This window comes from Bacillus rossius, chromosome 16 (assembly GCF_032445375.1).
Source record: "Bacillus rossius redtenbacheri isolate Brsri chromosome 16, Brsri_v3, whole genome shotgun sequence".
NCBI classification, from domain to species: domain Eukaryota; kingdom Metazoa; phylum Arthropoda; class Insecta; order Phasmatodea; family Bacillidae; genus Bacillus; species Bacillus rossius.
The window spans coordinates 1,774,267-1,794,200 of record NC_086343.1 but is presented as its reverse complement, the minus strand read 5'-3'; the positions used below and the strand labels follow the sequence as shown (position 1 = coordinate 1,794,200).

The 19,934-nt window shown below is 45.2% G+C and overlaps 1 protein-coding gene across 1 annotated transcript in view; it reads left to right on the top strand.

The window, feature by feature from the left end:
* The window catches only part of LOC134540463 (diacylglycerol kinase 1), a 153,449-nt gene that overhangs the window by 111,873 nt on the left and 21,642 nt on the right, over positions 1-19,934 (top strand). Inside the window, exons 7-19 of the mRNA XM_063383230.1 lie at positions 3,050-3,220; positions 5,251-5,373; positions 7,242-7,291; positions 8,004-8,078; positions 9,820-9,939; positions 11,883-12,000; positions 12,802-13,007; positions 14,573-14,758; positions 15,527-15,809; positions 17,760-17,884; positions 18,170-18,301; positions 18,728-18,883; positions 19,432-19,651. Of these exons, the coding sequence (XP_063239300.1) occupies positions 3,050-3,220; positions 5,251-5,373; positions 7,242-7,291; positions 8,004-8,078; positions 9,820-9,939; positions 11,883-12,000; positions 12,802-13,007; positions 14,573-14,758; positions 15,527-15,809; positions 17,760-17,884; positions 18,170-18,301; positions 18,728-18,883; positions 19,432-19,651 (1,965 nt within the window). The remainder of the gene's footprint in view (positions 1-3,049; positions 3,221-5,250; positions 5,374-7,241; positions 7,292-8,003; positions 8,079-9,819; positions 9,940-11,882; positions 12,001-12,801; positions 13,008-14,572; positions 14,759-15,526; positions 15,810-17,759; positions 17,885-18,169; positions 18,302-18,727; positions 18,884-19,431; positions 19,652-19,934) is intronic.

Below are 19,934 nucleotides of genomic sequence, written 5' to 3'. Positions count from 1 at the left end.
CTATCTTCAGCTTATATGTATGCTGTAGCCCATAGTTGCTCTTATTTCGTTGTAACGAACCTTGTCGGCTTCAACTAGCAGCTAGTTCCTGAAATGTTTATTGTAGGTCTCGTGTATCTCACCTGTTTGTGAACTGCTGCCGCATTTGTGTCATCAGTTAGGACCTGCAGAATTTATATATATATATGTAGTGAAAGAACGTTTCGTGTATAGTGTAGACCATATTTACACTAAAAGGGTCACGGTAAATTGTAATGTTGTCTAAGATGGTGTTTTGGACTTTGTCTTCTTTCTTCAGTTTGCGCCTTCTTTTCTGCGCCGATTTTGGGCTTTGGGGGTCTTTGACCTGTCTCTCTCTCTCTCTCTCTCTCTCTCTCTCTCTCTCTCTCTCTCTCTCCGGGTTGGGCAGTGACTCTCTGCACTCTCACTGCTGCTGAAGGCGAGCGAGTGTCTCCGGCAGTCTTCTTCCTTCCTCGCCTGCTTGCCTCTGGCCTGGTGCTCGAATCTGCTGCTGAGGCCAGGGGCGTACGCAAGGGGGGATGGACAATATATCCTCTCGCCCTCCCCAACAAAGAAAAAATAATAACTATAAAAATCTATAATTCCCAACAAAAAAAAGCGGATACAACTTGAAAGCAAACAGCGGGCAAAGTGTTTATATCCACACTCCCCTTTTCTTCTCTTTCAGAAATTAAAACAAGTGTACGCTCCTGGCTGTGTATTCTAGTCCAGGCGGCTGCCGGTTGGAAGCCGGGTGTGTCTCGAGTGTGTGCAAGTTGGCGGTTTGTCAATAGAACTGATAAGAACCGTTGTTGTAAACACCTGGTCTATTAATAAAACAGACACGCGTTTTTTTGTTTAACTTAACCCACTAATTAGAGGCAATACTTTCTTCAGTGTGCTAGGGTCGACCCATGAGTAACTTCCTGCGAGTCTGACTGCAGCATCCGCCATGACATGTGTTGTTGGTGGTTGTTCTGGCAGATTGCGCGCGGTTTTTCTCATCTTGAAGCGTCGGATTCACTAACCGAGTTTACCAGCTACTCGCCTACAAATCCATCCGTTGCGAACAAACCACCCTGGATCGCCGAAACAGCCAGATGAACTGAAGGATAGCATACTTGTCTCGCTACTCGTTTTGCCAGTTTTCGGTTTAGATTGTGCGTTGAAGTCTCAATAACAGTTGGAATACAATTTTTTTTTTTCAAATCTAAATTATTATCCTTCTTTTTAATCAGAAATAAATAAACCAGGAGAAAAAAATTGGTTGTCTGTAAAGTCGGTTTGCGGACGATAGTTTAACGTGACAACGTCATAACAAAACATTGATGAAATGATTGCATACTTTTATGAATAAAATTGAATCATTTATATTGAATTATCACTATTTTGTATGGATACAAGGAAGGAGTGAAATTAAATCTACAATTTAATTGATGAATTTACTTTTATTTGCACTCATAAAAATTCAAATATGTTTATCACTTTAACGAAGAGATTATTTTAACTATAACCTTTATACATGTTCGCTATTTAACTTCTTCCAATCTGTGTTACATATTCTGTTAAGGATGTGACGATGATAGGAAAAGTGGGAAACGAAAGGGGAGTGTTTCAAGTTTAATGTGCCTCGAAAAAGTCAAATCGATGGTTGTTCCGATCGAGTGGAAGAGAGATAGATGCGGCGCAAGCGTACAATGAGCGTAAACGGGACACGGCGCTACGGGACAATGTGCGTTACGGGACACATTTTTCGTGAGTGCGGCCGGCGTTCATCGATTTATTAGACGTTGTCACGTCAAAAATGGACGTAGTTATGCAAAAAGGAACCGACACACAATTTTTTTCCATTTTATTTGAAATAAATTAAAATAGTACAAGGTTGATGGTACCGTCGTTGCTATTATTGTATCAGTGTTTATACTAGACCATTAAAATTATACCCACATTATGTTATCAATACGAGAATTACAATTTATAATTAACTTTGACTTCAAAATACTCAGAATAGGTTTCATGTGGGTTGGTTACTTTTTGCATAACTACGTCCAAATGTGATGGAGGATTCCAGTACTCGCCAGTGATGTGTGGTGACGAGCTGTGGTGAGGCGAGGCTGCGAGGTAGTGCCGTGCTGAGGCGAGGCTGCGAGGTAGTGCCGTGTTGAGGCGAGGCTGCGAGGTAGCGCTGTGGTGAGGCTAAGGCCGTGCTGAGGCGAGGCTGCGAGGTAGTGCCGTGTTGAGGTGAGGCTGCGAGGTAGTGCCGTGTTGAGGCGAGGCTGCGAGGTAGTGCCGTGGTGAGGTGAGGCTGCGAGGTAGTGCCGTGTTGAGGCGAGGCTGCGAGGTAGTGCCGTGTTGAGGCGAGGCTGCGAGGTAGTGCCGTGCTGAGGCGAGGCTGCGAGGTAGTGCCGTGCTGAGGCGAGGCTGCGAGGTAGTGCCGTGCTGAGGCGAGGCTGCGAGGCAGTGCTGTGGTGAGGCTAAGGCCGTGTTGAGGCGAGGCTGCGAGGTAGTGCCGTGGTGAGGTGAGGCTGCGAGGTAGTGCCGTGTTGAGGCGAGGCTGCGAGGTAGTGCCGTGTTGAGGCGAGGCTGCGAGGTAGTGCCGTGCTGAGGCGAGGCTGCGAGGTAGTGCCGTGCTGAGGCGAGGCTGCGAGGTAGTGCCGTGCTGAGGCGAGGCTGCGAGGTAGTGCCGTGTTGAGGCGAGGCTGCGAGGTAGTGCCGTGCTGAGGCGAGGCTGCGAGGTAGTGCCGTGGTGAGGCGAGGCTGCGAGGTAGTGCCGTGCTGAGGCGAGGCTGCGAGGTAGTGCCGTGCTGAGGCGAGGCTGCGAGGTAGTGCCGTGGTGAGGCGAGGCTGCGAGGTAGTGCCGTGTTGAGGCGAGGCTGCGAGGTAGTGCCGTGCTGAGGCGAGGCTGCGAGGTAGTGCCGTGTTGAGGCGAGGCTGCGAGGTAGTGCCGTGCTGAGGCGAGGCTGCGAGGTAGTGCCGTGTTGAGGCGAGGCTGCGAGGTAGTGCCGTGCTGAGGCGAGGCTGCGAGGCAGTGCTGTGTGACTGGCCGCAGGCAGCCTGGGCGCCGCAGTGCACCCCATGCTGACGGTGACGCAGACCTACTCGTGCCACGAGGCGGTGGACAAGAAGAGCGCAGACTCCTCGCCCAGCCACAGCCAGGTGTCGCGCAACTCGTCCCGCCGCTCCAACACCTCGCTGCTGGTCTCCAACGGCAAGCTGGAGGGTGCGTGCTCTGCGCTGCTCGTCTTACCATCCTTCCGGGCCGCTGCTCGGCTCTGGAGGCCACAGGGGCACTGCGCAACCCGCGCTAACCTCATCACTAGATACCCGTGAAATTCGCGGGTTCATTTCGTGTTATGCTAAAATTCAAATAATTATACCTTAGTTTTGCTTCTGGCATTGGTTCACTGTTAATCTGGAGGACTGAGGGCCAATTAGAGACCCTCACTCATAGAAGTGTCAAATCACAGGCCACCCAGTCGAGACGACTCACAAGTCAGCAGCCAATGAACAGTTGGCATTTGCCCGAGTGTGTAGAGGATATTGGAGTCTATACTGGAGGTCATTGAAACCCGCGAATTTTACGGGTCTCTACTCATAAGTAGAGACCTGCAAAATTCGCGGATTCATTGACCTCTATAGATAGACTCCACAGTCCTTTAAATGCTTGCGGAAATGACACCTGTTCATCGGCTACTGACGCGTGAGACGTCTCAACTAGGCTGTCCGTAATTTCGGCGCTTTCTTGGTTTAGTGTTTCCCATTGGCTCACAGTTCCCCGGATAAAATGTGGGCCAATCGCAGAAGCCGTACGAAGGTATAGTTGTTTTGATGCTAGCCTATCGCGAAATGAATCCGCGAATTTTGCATGTCTCCAATCATAAGATTCAATGCTATTTTCATTTTGCTTATAACTTATTAACTAATATAGATATCGAAATGATGCTTGCTTGACATGTAAGACAACGATGCTCTTAACAAAGCCCCTTTCTTCAAAAACGTGCATAAATTATGGTTCAAACCTAGACAATACACTTATTCATATTAGTAAAGATTAGTATAAAACCATAATTTATGCACGATTTTGAAGAAAGGGGCTTTGTTAAGAGCATCGTTGTCTTACATGTTAAGCAAGCATCATTTAGAAATCTATATTAGTTAATTAGTTATAAGCAAAATGAAAATAGCATTGAATCTTATGAGGTTAACGCGGGTTGCGTAGTGCCCCTGAAACACTGGAGTGGCCTCTTAATGCTGCTGTATTGTGAGTGTTTTACTTTTAGTGTTCTTAAAAAAGTCAGACTTCAAAAACATTATATTAAGCAGCTATTGTTTCGAACTTTCTTAAAACTCCGACAGGTTTCTTTGATAATCTCTTCACCGTTGAAAGTAACCGGTCTTTCATAATTTTTTTTTGTAAGGAAACACAAATTGTGGGAGGAGGATGTGTGGGGGAGTGGTATCAAATATCCACCCCCTCCCCCACCACGGCTGGTCCGGTGTTCCTCCCGCAGAAATTGTTTTTGAAAAGATGATGCTGTAGTACGTATTTTTGGCTATCTGATGATCTTCAAGTGCTTTTTTCGAAAACTTATTTTGTTTTTTTCAATGAAACGTGACGCTTGTTAACGGTAGATGTTTCCACTGTGTACTACTGCCATGGGCGTCGCAAGGATATATTTTTTTGGGGGGACTTCAATTGATTTAGTTGTTGAGGAATATCCATTCCCTGGGGAAAAAACGAGGGGGGGGGGTGTCCTCCCCAGGGAAAATTTGGGGTTTTAAGGTGCAAAAAGGTGGTTTTTAGGCATTTTTCTTTCCTAAATATTCTAATTATAGTTGGTTGCAATATATAATTTATTTTTTATAAAAAATATTTTCAGAGAACAAATTTGTAAAAACACAGTTAACATATCTGTATTCGGTATCGGACCTGAATTTGATTTTACACGAAGATCGAATTAAAAAGTGCTCACATTACCACGATTGGACTAAATGCATCATGCGCAACATATGGGTTGTATCACAGAAATCATATTTTTAATATAACCACGAAACTAAAAACATTATCGGAGGGGACGAAATTGAAGACTGCTATTATTGGGGGGGGGACGTGTCCCCCCCGGTTGCGACGCCCATGCTACTGCAAAGAGGAGGCTGCTCACCTCGAACTGGAGCCTTGCACTAGTTGGTGTACAAGCTGGTGATCGAGGTACGAGGCGACAGCGAGCAGGGGTGCGCGCGGTGTTGCAGACATGAGGCACCTGGTGCGCAAGTCCAGCAGCCTGGACGTGACCACTCTGCGCGTGTCCTTGAAGGACATCGTGTGCTACCTGTCGCTCATCGAGGGCGGCCGGCCCGAGGACAAGCTGGAGTGTGAGTCTGCCGAGTGTACTTGCTGTGAGCCTTGCTGCGTGGCTTGGAGTATAGAGCAGGTGTCCGTGATTGCTGCGTGGCTTGGAGTATAGAGCAGGTGTCCGTGATTGCTGCGTGGCTTGGAGTATAGAGCAGGTGTCCGTGATTGCTGCGTGGCTTGGAGTATAGAGCAGGTGTCCGTGATTGCTGCGTGGCTTGGAGTATAGAGCTGTAGTGTGGACATGCCCCTTCCTCTTTTACGACTTTTAGATATATACTCTCACCATCATTTCATGTTGAATTCCACATCTAAACATCGTAATTATGTATGTCACATTTTAAATTAGTATTTTACCACTTCTTATCACTAGATTAGAATTAACCACTGAATGGTTCGAAATTAAAAAAAAATTTAAGTGAATCTTCCAGTACTTGCCAGTGCTGTGTAAACATCTGACGTCCGTAGCGAGCAGATTCACGTGTTTTCATGTTACAAATAAACTTATACGAATCTCTTACACCAAATTAAAATTAGAATTCTTAAAAATTACGTCGAGCCCGATAAAAACACGAAAGGTATTTCATTTCAAGGAAAAACTGTAGAAAGAAATAGTAACTTAAAAGCAAATGTTTATTAGCCAGAAAAATTGTGTTGGGACGAACGTCGGCGTCGAAGATATTTAACGTTTTATTGGTTATCTAAAGCATCACGAACGCGGAGCTTTCTTCCTTTTATTTTTTAATCTAAAATTTGCAGTCCGTTAGATCCCGGCTTTGCCCATCTTGGAAGGTTACCATGTATTACCCAACTGTGAAATACCATTTAAATGATGTATTTTAAACTTGGGATAAATTTTTTGGTATGACTATTTTAGTTTGCCAAATATATCTCAGGGTAGTTCAACTATCATAAAGTTTCATTTGGCACACCAATATGTTTAGTATGTACCCTATTTTGTTTTACATAAGTGACTAGGTATATACGGGTTTACGTTGCTACACGTGGGTCCGCCATTTTGTCTCACATTTCATCGACTTCCGTTACATTTTTTTCCCGAAATTTCTCCTACGAAATGTCGTATACCGACAGCTAAGATATTTACACATAAAAATTAGTAGACAAATATTTGAAAATTCTTTATTTTTCAGCTGTAATTGGCGAATTTTAAATAGTTGGCCTACTGCAGAGTAGGTACATGACGGTGTGGTTCAGTGCACCAGTAATGATTGGTTATCAGCCGTAGGAAGAAACCAGGCATGGCCCCCACAAGGGCAGGGCTGGGTGGACCCCTGGGTCTAGGGCCCGGGCATATCTCAGTGTGTGAAATAAATATACATACTCGCTGTGGTTATTTTTAAGTAAAATAATTTTATAAATAAAGCTTAGTTTGGACTTTTGAAATAGTAACCATAATTTTACTCTGTATTTTCAGGTTAAATAACATTGTAAAAAGAGTGTAGGTAAGAAATAACCATGCAATTATAATGTATAATTGTGAGGAGGGGGGGGCCCGTCTCCGATCCTGGGTCCATGACTAGGGACCTGCACAATTCGCGGTTTCGATGACCTCCAGGATAGTCCACACAGTCCCCTGTACACTCGGGCAAATAACGCCAGTTCGTTGGCTGCCGACTTGTGAGTCGTCTCAACTGGTGTTTGCCCCGTGATCCGTTACTTCTTTGGTTGAGGGTTTCTCATTGGCCCAGAGTCGCCCAGACGAACAGTGAGCCAATAGCGAGAGCAGCTCAAAGGTATACGTATGTGAATTTCAGACCATCGCGAAATGAATCTGCGAATTTTTCCGGTCTCTAGTCCAGGGCCCGTAGTCGAGTGTGGAGGCCATGTAAACGTGAGGGCTGCTATGAACCACGCCACTGGTGTGTTGCAGTCATGTTCCGGCTGTACGACACGGACGGCAACGGCGTGCTGGACACGAACGTGAGTAGCGCTGCTGTCACTTCCCGTCACTTCCCGTCACGTCATCCACGTCGTTCCGGCTCCCAGCCACGACTGGGTGCCTCCGAGGCGTGGGACACCGCGTCCTAACACCTCTCTGGATGGTTTCCAGTGCTATACAGCACTTCAGAGAGACAATCCAAGATTACAAAATAATTATTTAAAATAACACAGAAAAAAAAATTCATTTAAATTTCAAACTGAATCCAATGTCGAGTCTAAAATTTTTATGTACCGTGTAGACAACTTGGCCAAGCTGGTAAAAAAAGTACATACTATCCTGAATTTTTTTTAATTTTTTTTATAATGTATCTTATGCTGAGGTAAAAAAATACGTAAAATTAAAAAAAATCTCCGCTTTTATCGTTGAATAAACTAAAAATTAAAAAAAAACATTTCAGTTAATGCACCACAACTCTGTATAGCTAAAAATATTTGTCTTAAATTTTCTATCAGTAATAGCAATATGTTTTGTAATTCGTATGAGTGGTTCTGTGTTCGGATTAAGTTCTTAATTAAACCGTATTTCGGAATAATTTTAAGGCATGAGAAACCGGATACAGATTTTTGAAAGCATTCGAAGGTGCTTCATTTAACTGTTATGTTCACTTCTCGGCCATGCAATGTTGCGGTCGCCGCTCGTGTGCGCTCCAGTCCAGACAACACACACGCACTGAGGGCTGTGGTGTTGCAGGAGATGGATTGCATCGTGAACCAGATGATGAACGTGGCAGAGTACCTCGGCTGGGACGTGAGCGAGCTGAAGCCGGTGAGACACTGTCCCGCAATCACCAACAACCCTGCTAATGATAGCCATTTCAAATAAAATCAAACTAGCTATATTTTTTTTAAGGAACATAGTTTTTTTTTGACGTTTCAACGTCTAATAAATCTATGAACGCCGGCTGCACGCACGAAAAAGTGTCCCGTAACGCACATTGTCCCGTTACTCTATGTCCCGTTACGCTTATTGTACGCTTGCACCGCATCTATCTCTCTTCCACTCGATTGGAACAACCATCGATTTGACTTTTTCGAGGCACATTAAACTTGAAGCACTCCCATTCGTTTCCTACTTTTCCTATCATCGTCCTATCCTTAACAGAATAACACAGATTGGAAGAAGTTAAATAGCAAAAATGTATGAAAGTTATAGTTAAAATAATATCTTCGTTAAAGTAATAAACATTTTTGAATTAATGAATGCAAATAAAAGTAAATTTTTCAATTAAATTATAGATTTCATTTCACTCCTTTGTATCCATACAAAATAGTGATAATTCAATAAAAATGATTCAATTTTATTCATAAAAATTTGCAATCATTTCATCAATGTTTTGTTACCTATGACGTTGTCACGTTTAACTATTGTCCGTAAACCTACTTTACAGACAACCAATTTTTTTTTTTTACAATTCTTATGCAACAACAATATATTTAATCAGGCAAATTAGAAAAATAATTCTGTGAAAAATTTTACAATGCTAATTCAACAAGTTATTTGCTTAAATTAGCCAAATACTTTTTCAAATAACTCGCTAAGTAAGCATAGTCAATTTTTTTAAAACTAATAATAGTCAAGTTACCCGTACAAGTCGTGCAAATTCTATTGACTGTTCTCGTCTTGACGTTCAGTAATGGGGCATTTTCTGTGTACCGCCTCAAAAATTGTTAAAAAAAAATCATAGATGAAAGTGATGAACTGTGACAGCTTCTAAAAACTAACAAATCACGAGAATGATGAAGGCAATGAACGACAGGAGATAGAAGGAAACTAAAATGCTAGTATGCCCGTCTAGGAGGTGGAAGCTTGTCACAGTGGAAGGGATGACCAGTAGTGGCTGTGCATCATGGCCCCACTAGGGTCCCCTGGTCCCAGCCTTGTTTATTTTTAAATTTTACAACTATCATAATTTTTTTGCAAACTAAAAAAAATTAAATATATATTTTTTTTAATCAATGACATTTTAGAAGCTAATTTTATTTTTCTGTTACTATTTTCACTTTTTATCTTAGTGTGTGAAATAAATATAAAAAAACTTGCTGTAGTTATTGTAAAGTAAAATAATTTTATAAACAAAGCTTCTTAAATAGTAACCATAATTATAAACTGTATTTTGAGGTTAAATAACATTCTAAAAGGAGTGTAGATAAGAAATAACCGTGCAATTATAATATAGCGCGTGACTGTACACAGAGAAAAAGGTTTGTTTTGAATCAAACAAATATTTGTTTTATATATGGCAAAACAAATATTTATACTTGGTGGAAAACAATTTTTTTTGTTAGCTTAACCAAGCTCAGTAAGTAACAAAAATGACTTGTTACACCTTATCTAAATATACTTGCATTTGAGTTGACAAAAAATAATTTTGTTGGGTCAACAGAATCTTTCCTACTGCAAAATATTTGCTTGAATTGACAAAATATATATTTGTTTCGCCATATGCAAACAAACCTCTCGCTCGGTGTAGGGGAGGAGGTGACTGAGTGTGGGGGGCTTGTCGCAGATCCTGCAGGACATGATGGTGGAGATAGACTACGACGCGGACGGCACGGTGTCCTTGGAGGAGTGGAAGAGGGGCGGCATGACCACCATCCCCCTGCTGGTGCTCCTGGGACTGGACACGGTCAGTGTGTTGTGTTTGTCGCGTGACTGCCTGTTCGCCAAACTCCGCTACTGTTTTGTGCAATGTAGAATATAGGGGTAGTAGAATATTTAAAAAATATAATCTTTGTACCGTGTACACTATTAAGTCCGTTCCGTTTTATTGTGAAACATTAAAATATCATCTACAACATTCGTCTGAAATGGTTTCTGATCGAAATAACACCGGTATTGAAATACCCACACCACAAAGCGCCGAAATGCAATTGAAATCATGAAAAAATTTTCAGCATTTTCAATCAAAACTTAACTCTAATGACAAATATCTAATTTAAAAAAAAAATGTAATTTTTTTTAGCATGACATTTGTACCACAATTTAATAAAACACTTCATTTTAAACATTGCAACTCTTATTAGTTACTCGTTTTTACATGATGGCCCTGACTGATACATTTATCAAAAACAGAAATATAGAATATTTTTTTCCGAAAAGTTAGGGATGATAGTTATTACAAACCATTATATTGAAAAAGTGATTTTTTTTTTTTGAGAAATTAGTACAATGGAACATTTAAGTATCATATTTGTTAAAAAGTATAAACAATATCACCGAGATCTCCATTGGCCTGGAAATGAAACCATGTAATCTTGTTGTGCCCCGGACGAGGTGGGAGTGTAGCCTGAACCGGGTGTTGCCAGGGTGTTGCTCGGGTGTTGCCAGGGTGTTGCCAGGGTGTTGCCAGGGTGTTGCCAGGGTGTTGCCAGGGTGTTGCCAGGGTATTGCCCGGGTGTTGCCAGGGTGTTGCCCGGGTGTTGCCCGGGTGTTGCCAGGGTGTTGCTCGGGTGTTGCCAGGGTGTTGCCAGGGTGTTGCCTGGGTGTTGCCAAGGTATTGCCCGGGTGTTGCCAGGGTGTTGCCCGGGTGTTGCCAGGGTGTTGCCCGGGTGTTGCCAGGGTGTTGCCCGGGTGTTGCCAGGGTGTTGCTCGGGTGTTGCCAGGGTGTTGCCAGGGTGTTGCCAGGGTATTGCCCGGATGTTGCCAGGGTGTTGCCAGGGTGTTGCCAGGGTGTTGCCCGGATGTTGCCAGGGTGTTGCCAGGGTGTTGCCAGGGTGTTGCCCGGATGTTGCCAGGGTGTTGCCAGGGTGTTGCCAGGGTGTTGCCAGGGTGTTGCTCGGGTGTTGCCAGGGTGTTGCCAGGGTGTTGCCAGGGTGTTGCCAGGGTGTTGCTCGGGTGTTGCCAGGGTGTTGCCAGGGTATTGCCCGGATGTTGCCAGGGTGTTGCCAGGGTGTTGCCAGGGTGTTGCCAGGGTGTTGCTCGGGTGTTGCCAGGATGTTGCTCGGGTGTTGCTCGGGTGTTGCCAGGGTGTTGCCAGGGTGTTGCCAGGGTGTTGCCAGGGTGTTGCCAGGGTGTTGCCAGGGTGTTGCCAGGGTGTTGCCAGGGTGTTGCTCGGGTGTTGCCAGGGTGTTGCCAGGGTGTTGCCAGGGTGTTGCCCGGGTGTTGCCCGGGTGTTGCCAGGGTGTTGCCAGGGTGTTGCCAGGGTGTTGCTCGGGTGTTGCCAGGGTGTTGCCAGGGTGTTGCCAGGGTGTTGCTCGGGTGTTGCCAGGGTGTTGCCCGGGTGTTGCCCGGGTGTTGCCAGGGTGTTGCCAGGGTGTTGCCAGGGTGTTGCTCGGGTGTTGCTCGGGTGTTGCCAGGGTGTTGCTCGGGTGTTGCCAGGGTGTTGCCAGGGTGTTGCTCGGGTGTTGCCCGGGTGTTGCCAGGGTGTTGCCAGGGTGTTGCCAGGGTGTTGCCAGGGTGTTGCCAGGGTGTTGCTCGGGTGTTGCCCGGGTGTTGCCAGGGTGTTGCCAGGGTGTTGCCAGGGTGTTGCCAGGGTATTGCCCGGATGTTGCCAGGGTGTTGCCCGGGTGTTGCCAGGGTGTTGCTCGGGTGTTGCCAGGGTGTTGCCAGGGTGCTGCTCGGGTGTTGCAGAACGTGAAGGAGGACGGCCACCACCTGTGGAGGCTGAAGCACTTCAGCAAGCCGGCCTACTGCAACCTGTGTCTCAACATGCTGGTGGGCCTGGGCAAGAAGGGGCTGTGCTGCGTCTGTAAGCCCTCACTCGCCAACACTCCGCCTGTGTTTCTCTAACTGATTCAGACCGGTCATTTGCCTAGTTGTCGAGTGCCAAAAAAATAGGACATACAAATTTCAGGGACGAAAGAAATAAAATTTTAACGTAATTTAATGATTTAATTTTCAAAAATACATGTCAAGGGGAAATTTTACTTATACTAACTGTAACTATTGCAGTGCGCTTAAAAATATCAGGTCTTTAAAAACTTCAGGAATATATTTAAAACACTTTATCATGTTTCCCTTCTAGAATAGTTCCTGTGACAAGATTGCTGTGTCACGGTTCCCTTCTGGAACAGTTGCCGCATCACGGTTCCCTTCTGGAACAGTTGCCGTGTCACGGTTCCCGTCTGGAACAGTTGCCATGTCTCGGTTCCCTTCTGAAACAGTTGCCGTGTCACGGTTCCCTTCTGGAACAGTTGCCGTGTCACGGTTCCCTTCTGGAACAGTTGCCGTGTCTCGGTTCCTTTCTGGAACAATTGCCGTGTCACGGTTCCCGTTTGGAACAGTTGCCGTGTCTCGGTTCCCTTCTGGAACAGCTGCCGCATCACGGTTCCCTTCTGGAACAGTTGCCGTGTCACGGTTCCCTTCTGGAACAGTTGCCGTGTCACGGTTCCCTTCTGGAACAGTTGCCGTGTCACGGTTCCCTTCTGGAACAGTTGCCGTGTCTCGGTTCCCTTCTGGAATAGTTGCAGCGTCACGGTTTCCTTCTGGAACAGTTGCCGTGTCTGGAACAGCTGCCGTGACTGGAACAGTTGCCGTGTCGCGGTTGCAGTCTGCAAGTACACGGTGCACGAGCGCTGCGTGCAGCGGGCGCCCGCGTCCTGCATCGCCACCTACGTCAAGTCCAAGAAGACGTCGCAGACGATGGCGCACCACTGGGTGGAAGGCAACTGCCACGGCAAGTGCTCTCGCTGCAAGAAGACCATCAAGAGCTACAACGGCATCACAGGCCTGCACTGCCGCTGGTGCCAGATCACGGTGAGCACTCTCTGGTTCTCTCCGTCTCTCTCTCGGTACCTCGGTCCCGTAGACATCAAGGTCATTAGAGATGAAGGAGGATAAACCTCAATGGGTTGGGAACCCACCAGCTCAAAGCAACATTTATCACATTCCTTCGCATGACCCCACGGGTAACCAACCCAGATCTCCTTGATGAGAAGTGAGTCATCTGATCACTGGAGCAGTGATGTCTACAAAACACTTGAGTGATGAAATCCATCAAGGATTTAATGAATTAGGGTATCACCTCTCATTGGCATAGGTTGAATACTTTTTGAAATAAAAAAAAACTGAAACATTTTATAATTCTTTTATTGGTCTGTTGGCCAAATGGTTAGAGCAGAGGGAGGTACAAAAAACCACTGAACCTGTTTAATGCTTGAATTCACTCTGAAAGGACAAAAATTACACGTCTATTGTTAAAAGGAAACCTTACAATTAATGCGATAACCACAAATAACATTTAGAAATGGTAGGCTTTAGAGTATTATTTTTTAATTGTGGGGTTTAAAGAGTTGTACATTAAATAATGACAAAATGTTAGACCCAAGCTCTTGGTTACTCTTGATGGCCCTGCTAGAGACCTAAAGGTTGTGTTCATTTCCTACCAGGCCGGGCATTTTTCACTTATGGAAAATTCCTTTCTGGATTCAGGACTGGATATGGTTTTGTCCATTCACATCCATGCTGCAAAAGGCAATAACGTACCTCTGCAGATTAATCTCACCTAGTCTGCCCGAAACACGCCATGACCATCCACCCATAGTGATGGCTGGGGATTCAAACTAGCCTCCAAGCCGATTAACCTATTATCATTACTTAAAATATCGTCATGTACATTATGTAAATATAAACTGTACTGGAGAAGGTAATAATATATTTGTACTAGCAACAAATTTAGTAATCACGATACATGTCGAGATAATTTACTTTGTAGGCCAAAGGCCTGAAGAGGGTGTAGCAGGGAGAGTAAATACATGAGGTCCATGTACTAAGAGGCTCAGTTTGCCATATGTTTTGAATGCTTGTTTATAGGATTCATAGGAAACCCTATAAGATAATATTTGAAATTATGGAAAATGTAATGTTCACAGTCTTTATTGGTGCCAGACAAATTTATTGGCCCTGGGGCCCTTGATTTTGCTCGGTGGCACTGTAGTAGGCCTAAGTAATCACAACAGCAACTTGTTTGTATGTAGGAGTGGGTGAAACCATGAGTAGTGAAATATGGAAGCGAAAAAATGTGTTGGTGGGTTGAAATAATACCACCTATAGAAAACCTATGGTCACTAGTGATTGACACAACATAAGTCAAGGAAATCGGCTAAGCAATCGGGAAAGGACTATAATAAGGAACTATCCCAGCATTTGCCTGCAGTAATTTAGAGGAACATGAAAAATAAAATAAGGATGGCTGGATTAGGATTCGAACTTGGATCCTCACAAATGAGAGTCCAATCTTTTACTTGTACTTCTGTACCACCCTGCTGGTCAGTTGAACACGTGCGTATTACGGGGAGTGATGGTGGGGTGACGGTGCCCAGCTACACAACCGGTGCGCGTCGCAAGTGAAGCCGGACTGCAACCTGGGAGAGCACCGCGTGCACATCCTGCCGCCCACGGCCATCTGCCCCATCGTGCTGGACCGCCAGCGCTCCATCAGCAAGGACTCCAAGAAGTCCGGGCTGCAGCGCTCCGAGAGCCAGACGCCGTCCGACTCCAACCACTCGGTGAGCTGTGGACCACGCTTTGCTACCACCACCGACCATGCCCTTCTAACAATCAGAAAGTAAAACCATAAATTTATTATCCTAGTCTTGGAAGAATTACGTTATTTAATACAAACATATTATAAAACTATTGTGCATCAAATATGACATTATTTAATTAAAAAAACTAAGTTAATCTATAAAATTGGTTTCTATATAATATTGAAGTTTTTTAGTACTTTAAATTTTATTTTGAAAGGGTATGTGTTATTATTACCATGGATGTATGCAAACCCCACCAACGAAATTTTTAAAAAATCTATCATAACCACAAATAAAAGGAAATAATTTGTACGCAAACAGTGGGCAAAGAGGTTCTATTCCCTCTTCCTCCAAAAGAAATGCTGTGTACTCTCCTGCGCATTGCTACACTGGAGCCACAGTTTGGACGCCACCCAGGCAGTGACCAGCAGGGGGTGTCGTCAGGGGTGCTGCCTGGGGAGGGGGGGGGGGTTTAGGGGATCAAACATCCCCCCCCCTTTAGCACCAAATCTATAATTAATTTCTTATTCATCACTCAAACAAATTTCACATTAAAATTAATAAAGTTTTTACCATTACAATATTTAAATTTAAGTACCGAAAACTGCTAAAATAGCACTATTTTACACCTTAAACTCCAAATTTTCCCGGGGGAGGACCTCCTGCTTTAATAGGGGAGGGGGGCATGCTTCTTAATACCCCCCCATACACAAATCCTGGCTACGCCACTGGGTGTGGTTGTTGCAGCTGCTGGGCGGGGCCAGCCAGGAGCAGCAGGGCCCCATGTCCTTCCAGATCGTGCCGCCGCCCAGCTGCTACCCGCTCGTGGTGTTCATCAACCCCAAGTCGGGCGGGCGGCAGGGCGCGCGCATGCTGCGCAAGTTCCAGTACCTGCTGAACCCGCGCCAGGTCTACAACCTGGCCAAGGGCGGGCCCATGACCGGCCTCACCATGTTCAAGGACGTGCCCAACTTCCGCGTCATCTGCTGCGGCGGCGACGGCACCGTCGGCTGGGTGCTCGAGAACATGGGTCAGTGTCCGCGCGCACCGTGTGTCTTGAGCATGAGTCGCGGTGCCACGACCAACCGTCAGGTTCAGTGGCGTGGGTTTCCAGGGCCGGCGCATCCACACAGGCGAACTAGGCGACCGCCCAGGGCGCCAAGTAGCTGGGGGCGGCGCAGCACGACACATAACAGCTCATATCATATGTTTAACGATTATTGAAACTAGATGAAAATTGATTTTTGTAACAGTTTGGAATGTTTATATTGATATAAGTAATTATTTAAAGTCCACGGTGACCTGTTTATGATTTGTAATAAGTAAAAAAGTAAAAAAAAAAACACATGCCTACTTACATTTGATTGTTGACAAAATCTTAGGCTTACGTGATGTATTTTGAGGCAAGGAAAAATTTTTTTGGTGTGTCTGCCCGAGGGGTGGGGGGGGGGGGGCATTAAGTTTTTTCGCCTAGGGCGCCAATTTACCTTGCACCTGCCCTGGTGGGATCACAATACCATGGCAACGTTTACCAGACAATTTCTGATTTGGCTGCTGGAAAATCATTCCAAGCCAAATACTTCCATAAAAAGCAATATAGAATGCGCTAAAAAGCAGTATAGAAGAGAAAAAGAACATTTTTTTTTTGTTTTTTGGCTGATTTCTGTTATCCTTCGACCCAGTACCGTACAGAATACCTTGAGCCTGAACTTTACTAATTTATAGTTCTTCACCGAAATCATTCATTCTTAAAATTAAATTCTCGCCAATCCACAGTAACAACGTTGGTCATAAACACGATGATATCCTTTTATATAAACAGAAGATGAAGGCAAGCTACAAATATTAAAGTGTGACCAGGTGTAATTTTTCTGTATAAAATTTATCAAATAGGTTAATATTTTTGAAGTTTAGTTCTGTACGGTTTCCTTTCCGTTTCTGTTTTGCTTTCCGGCGGGCAGCAGGCAGGGATGTTAGACGTACCAACTTGTTGGTACATATACCATTTTTCAGGGTCTTGTACCATGTACCAAGTAGAAATTGTGCTGGTATGCAGAAATACCAACTTTGAACATCGACCATGCGCGATGCGCCATGCATTAACAATTAACATTAGGCGTGGACGAATAATTCGAATAGTTGCGTTTTAATAATTCCATCTGTATACTATTAATAAAACAGCATTTTAAGAGAAATTTTTAAGTGCTAATTTAATTGAAAGTATTCATACTAGGTGCTAACGTTTTTATGGCCATCTTATAATATCAGAAGCTAGTTCTCTAGAAATTCAAATGCAGATTGTGAAAGAGCTTTCAGCAAATACAATCTGGTAAAAACTAAAACCAGAAATAGACTTACTATCAAAAATATTGAAGGATCGATGTTGGCATCACAATGTGTCAAGTCAAATAAAAACTGCTGCACAAAATTTGAGCCTGATATGAAATCTATGAAACAAAATCTACAGGATCTTTGTCAGTGTAAGATCTTGGAGCGTACCAGTTTTTTTTTTCAGATACCAGCTTTTAGTGACCTCTGTACCAGGTTCGTCGAGCCACTGTCTAACATCCCTGGCAGCAGGTCACGGCAGAATTATAAAAAGAATCTAGCGGGCCGTCGGGGCGATTTTTTTTTTTTCGGAGTGACGTCACAGTAACCTTGTATTTCATTGGCCATTGTCGGGCCTGTTGGGGCATCGCTACTGCAGATTGACCCACTTTGTTTGTCTCTCCTGTCGTCGTCGTCTTGTCCATAATACCTGCTTAGTTCCATCGACGGGTCCATATTTCAGACGTCAGCTGATTTAGGGATTTTCTCTTGGGGATTATGTTTTAATTTTTAATTTTTATATTTTGCATTCTTGAACTTTTTCCATGCCAAACAGTGTGAAACGGCAATGGCGTATGTCAAACAAACTACTGTGCGGGCTTGCTGCCACGTGCTGGCTCGAGCTCGGACGTGTGACTGTGGCTTGTTGCAGACCGGGTGCAGTTCGAGAAGCAGCCGTGCGTGGGCGTGGTGCCCCTGGGCACGGGCAACGACCTGGCGCGCTGCCTGCGCTGGGGCGGCGGCTACGAGGGCGAGTCCCTGCCCAAGCTGCTCAAGGTAGCTCACTACACCTCACACCTCACACCTCGTACAAGTGAAACTACTTTGGCAAGTCAAACCTCCACTCGTAAGGGGTAACACGGCTGAGAGAAGACAATTTTCTAATAATGATTAGTTAAAAATAAATATAAAGAAAGATGTGTTACTGTTTCTTCAAACAATCCTGCCATTTGGAACATGCCAAATCTCTTGAACGAAATATGAAATTTCATAACAGGTATAGTGTTATCTGTGCGGGAAATGCAGGGACTGTCTCGATAGCGCTCCCTGCGACTGCTGCAGAAGATCGAGCGCTCGACGCCCGTGATGATGGACCGCTGGCTGATCGAGGTGACGGAGCAGCAGGACGACGGGGCGCCCCCAGGGGACCCGGTGCCCTACAACATCATCAACAACTACTTCTCCGTCGGCGTGGTGAGTGCCGGTCCGTCAGTCTGGCTGAGGCGAGGTTCCCGTCCCCCTCCTCCTGTACTGCAATTATCTCCTATCTCTGCTCGTAGTTAGTTAAATACAACCCCAGAACAATTGGTTTTGTTTCAGTTGAGTCCTATACAAATCAGCAAACCAATCAAATGAGGTAGCTTTCCAACTTCACCCCATGAACAATGTCAGGTCAAAAGAGTCTAGAACAGAATCTCGTACAACCTGACTGCCAGCCAGTCTCTATTGGTGAAAATATTGCAACATGCTGTCCAAACATTCTGAGAAACCGAAGTGTTGAGAGTGGTGTCAAATAAATATATTTTGCAATCCCTTCAATGATCCACTTCTGTAAAAAAAAAAAAATTCTCATGCAGAGTTGCCCGAACGCATGTTTTTTTTTATTGTGTGTGACTACAGGACGCGGCTATCTGCGTCAAATTCCACATGGAGCGAGAGAAGAACCCCGAGAAGTTCAACAGCAGGATGAAGAACAAGCTGTGGTACTTTGAGTTCGCGACGTCCGAGCAGTTCGCGGCGTCCTGCAAGAACCTGCACGAGGACCTGGAGATCGTGGTGAGTCCTCGCAACACGCCGTCGGCTGACTCGATGTGGGAAAAATTTTCGTAACTCCCTTAACAGAAACACTATCGAATCCGTTAAGATTGCTTGTAAATTTTATAATTTTTATGAAACAATATTTTATCAAACGAACCATTGCAGCAAGGGTATGCAAAAGTGGTAGGATAAAAATTGTGCTTATTAGGTATTAATAAAGATAAATTATTAGTTATTTTAATTAAACAAGAGATAATATTTGATATGGTTATGATGTCAATTTAAAAAAAAAAACTTAGTAGACAAACTCAAGCATCATTACAAGCATCACCACTGTGTCATTTCTGTCTCTCAACTTCCGGCCGTTACAACTGGCATATAGCATGCTCCAATATGTATCTATCCCGCCTCCCCTTTTGCCATTTTCCCATTCGACCGCTAGCGCATGCGTTGGCGTGGCGTCGCCGCTGAAGCACTCTCCCCCTCTACGTACCTTCCTGCGATCAGAATTATCGCAACGCTCTGAAATGGAAGCCCCCTTGTAACGACGGTGCTCTGGGGCGCAGTGCGACGGGGTGTCGCTGGACCTCGCCAACGGGCAAGCGCTGCAGGGCATCGCGCTGCTCAACATCCCGTACACGCATGGCGGCTCCAACCTGTGGGGCGAGAACCACGGCAAGAAGAAGCTGCACTGCGGGCCGGGCGCGCGCCTGGGGCGGCGGCGCAAGGAGCGGCCCCGGGAGCCGGCCAGCTTCTCCTCCGTCGACCTCAGCGGCGCCATCCAAGGTGCGCGCTCACTGCCCCTCGGGCGTACATCCCGTGTGGGCCGGCCGCTCCGCTTGGGGTTCCACTTGTCCCCGGATACTTGCATTTTAACTGATGTACCCTTTTCAGTAGCAAGATTGAATTGCGATTTAAAATTTTAGACCTACTTTTGGGAAGGCCCAGGTTCAAATTTCTGTCCCTCCATCCGTCTGGCGTGGTTTCGCGAAATCCTGCCTGTGCGGGAACCTTCTTAGTTGTTTAGGCCCCGCTAGGGTAGCCAATTAAATATGTAGAGCTACTTTCG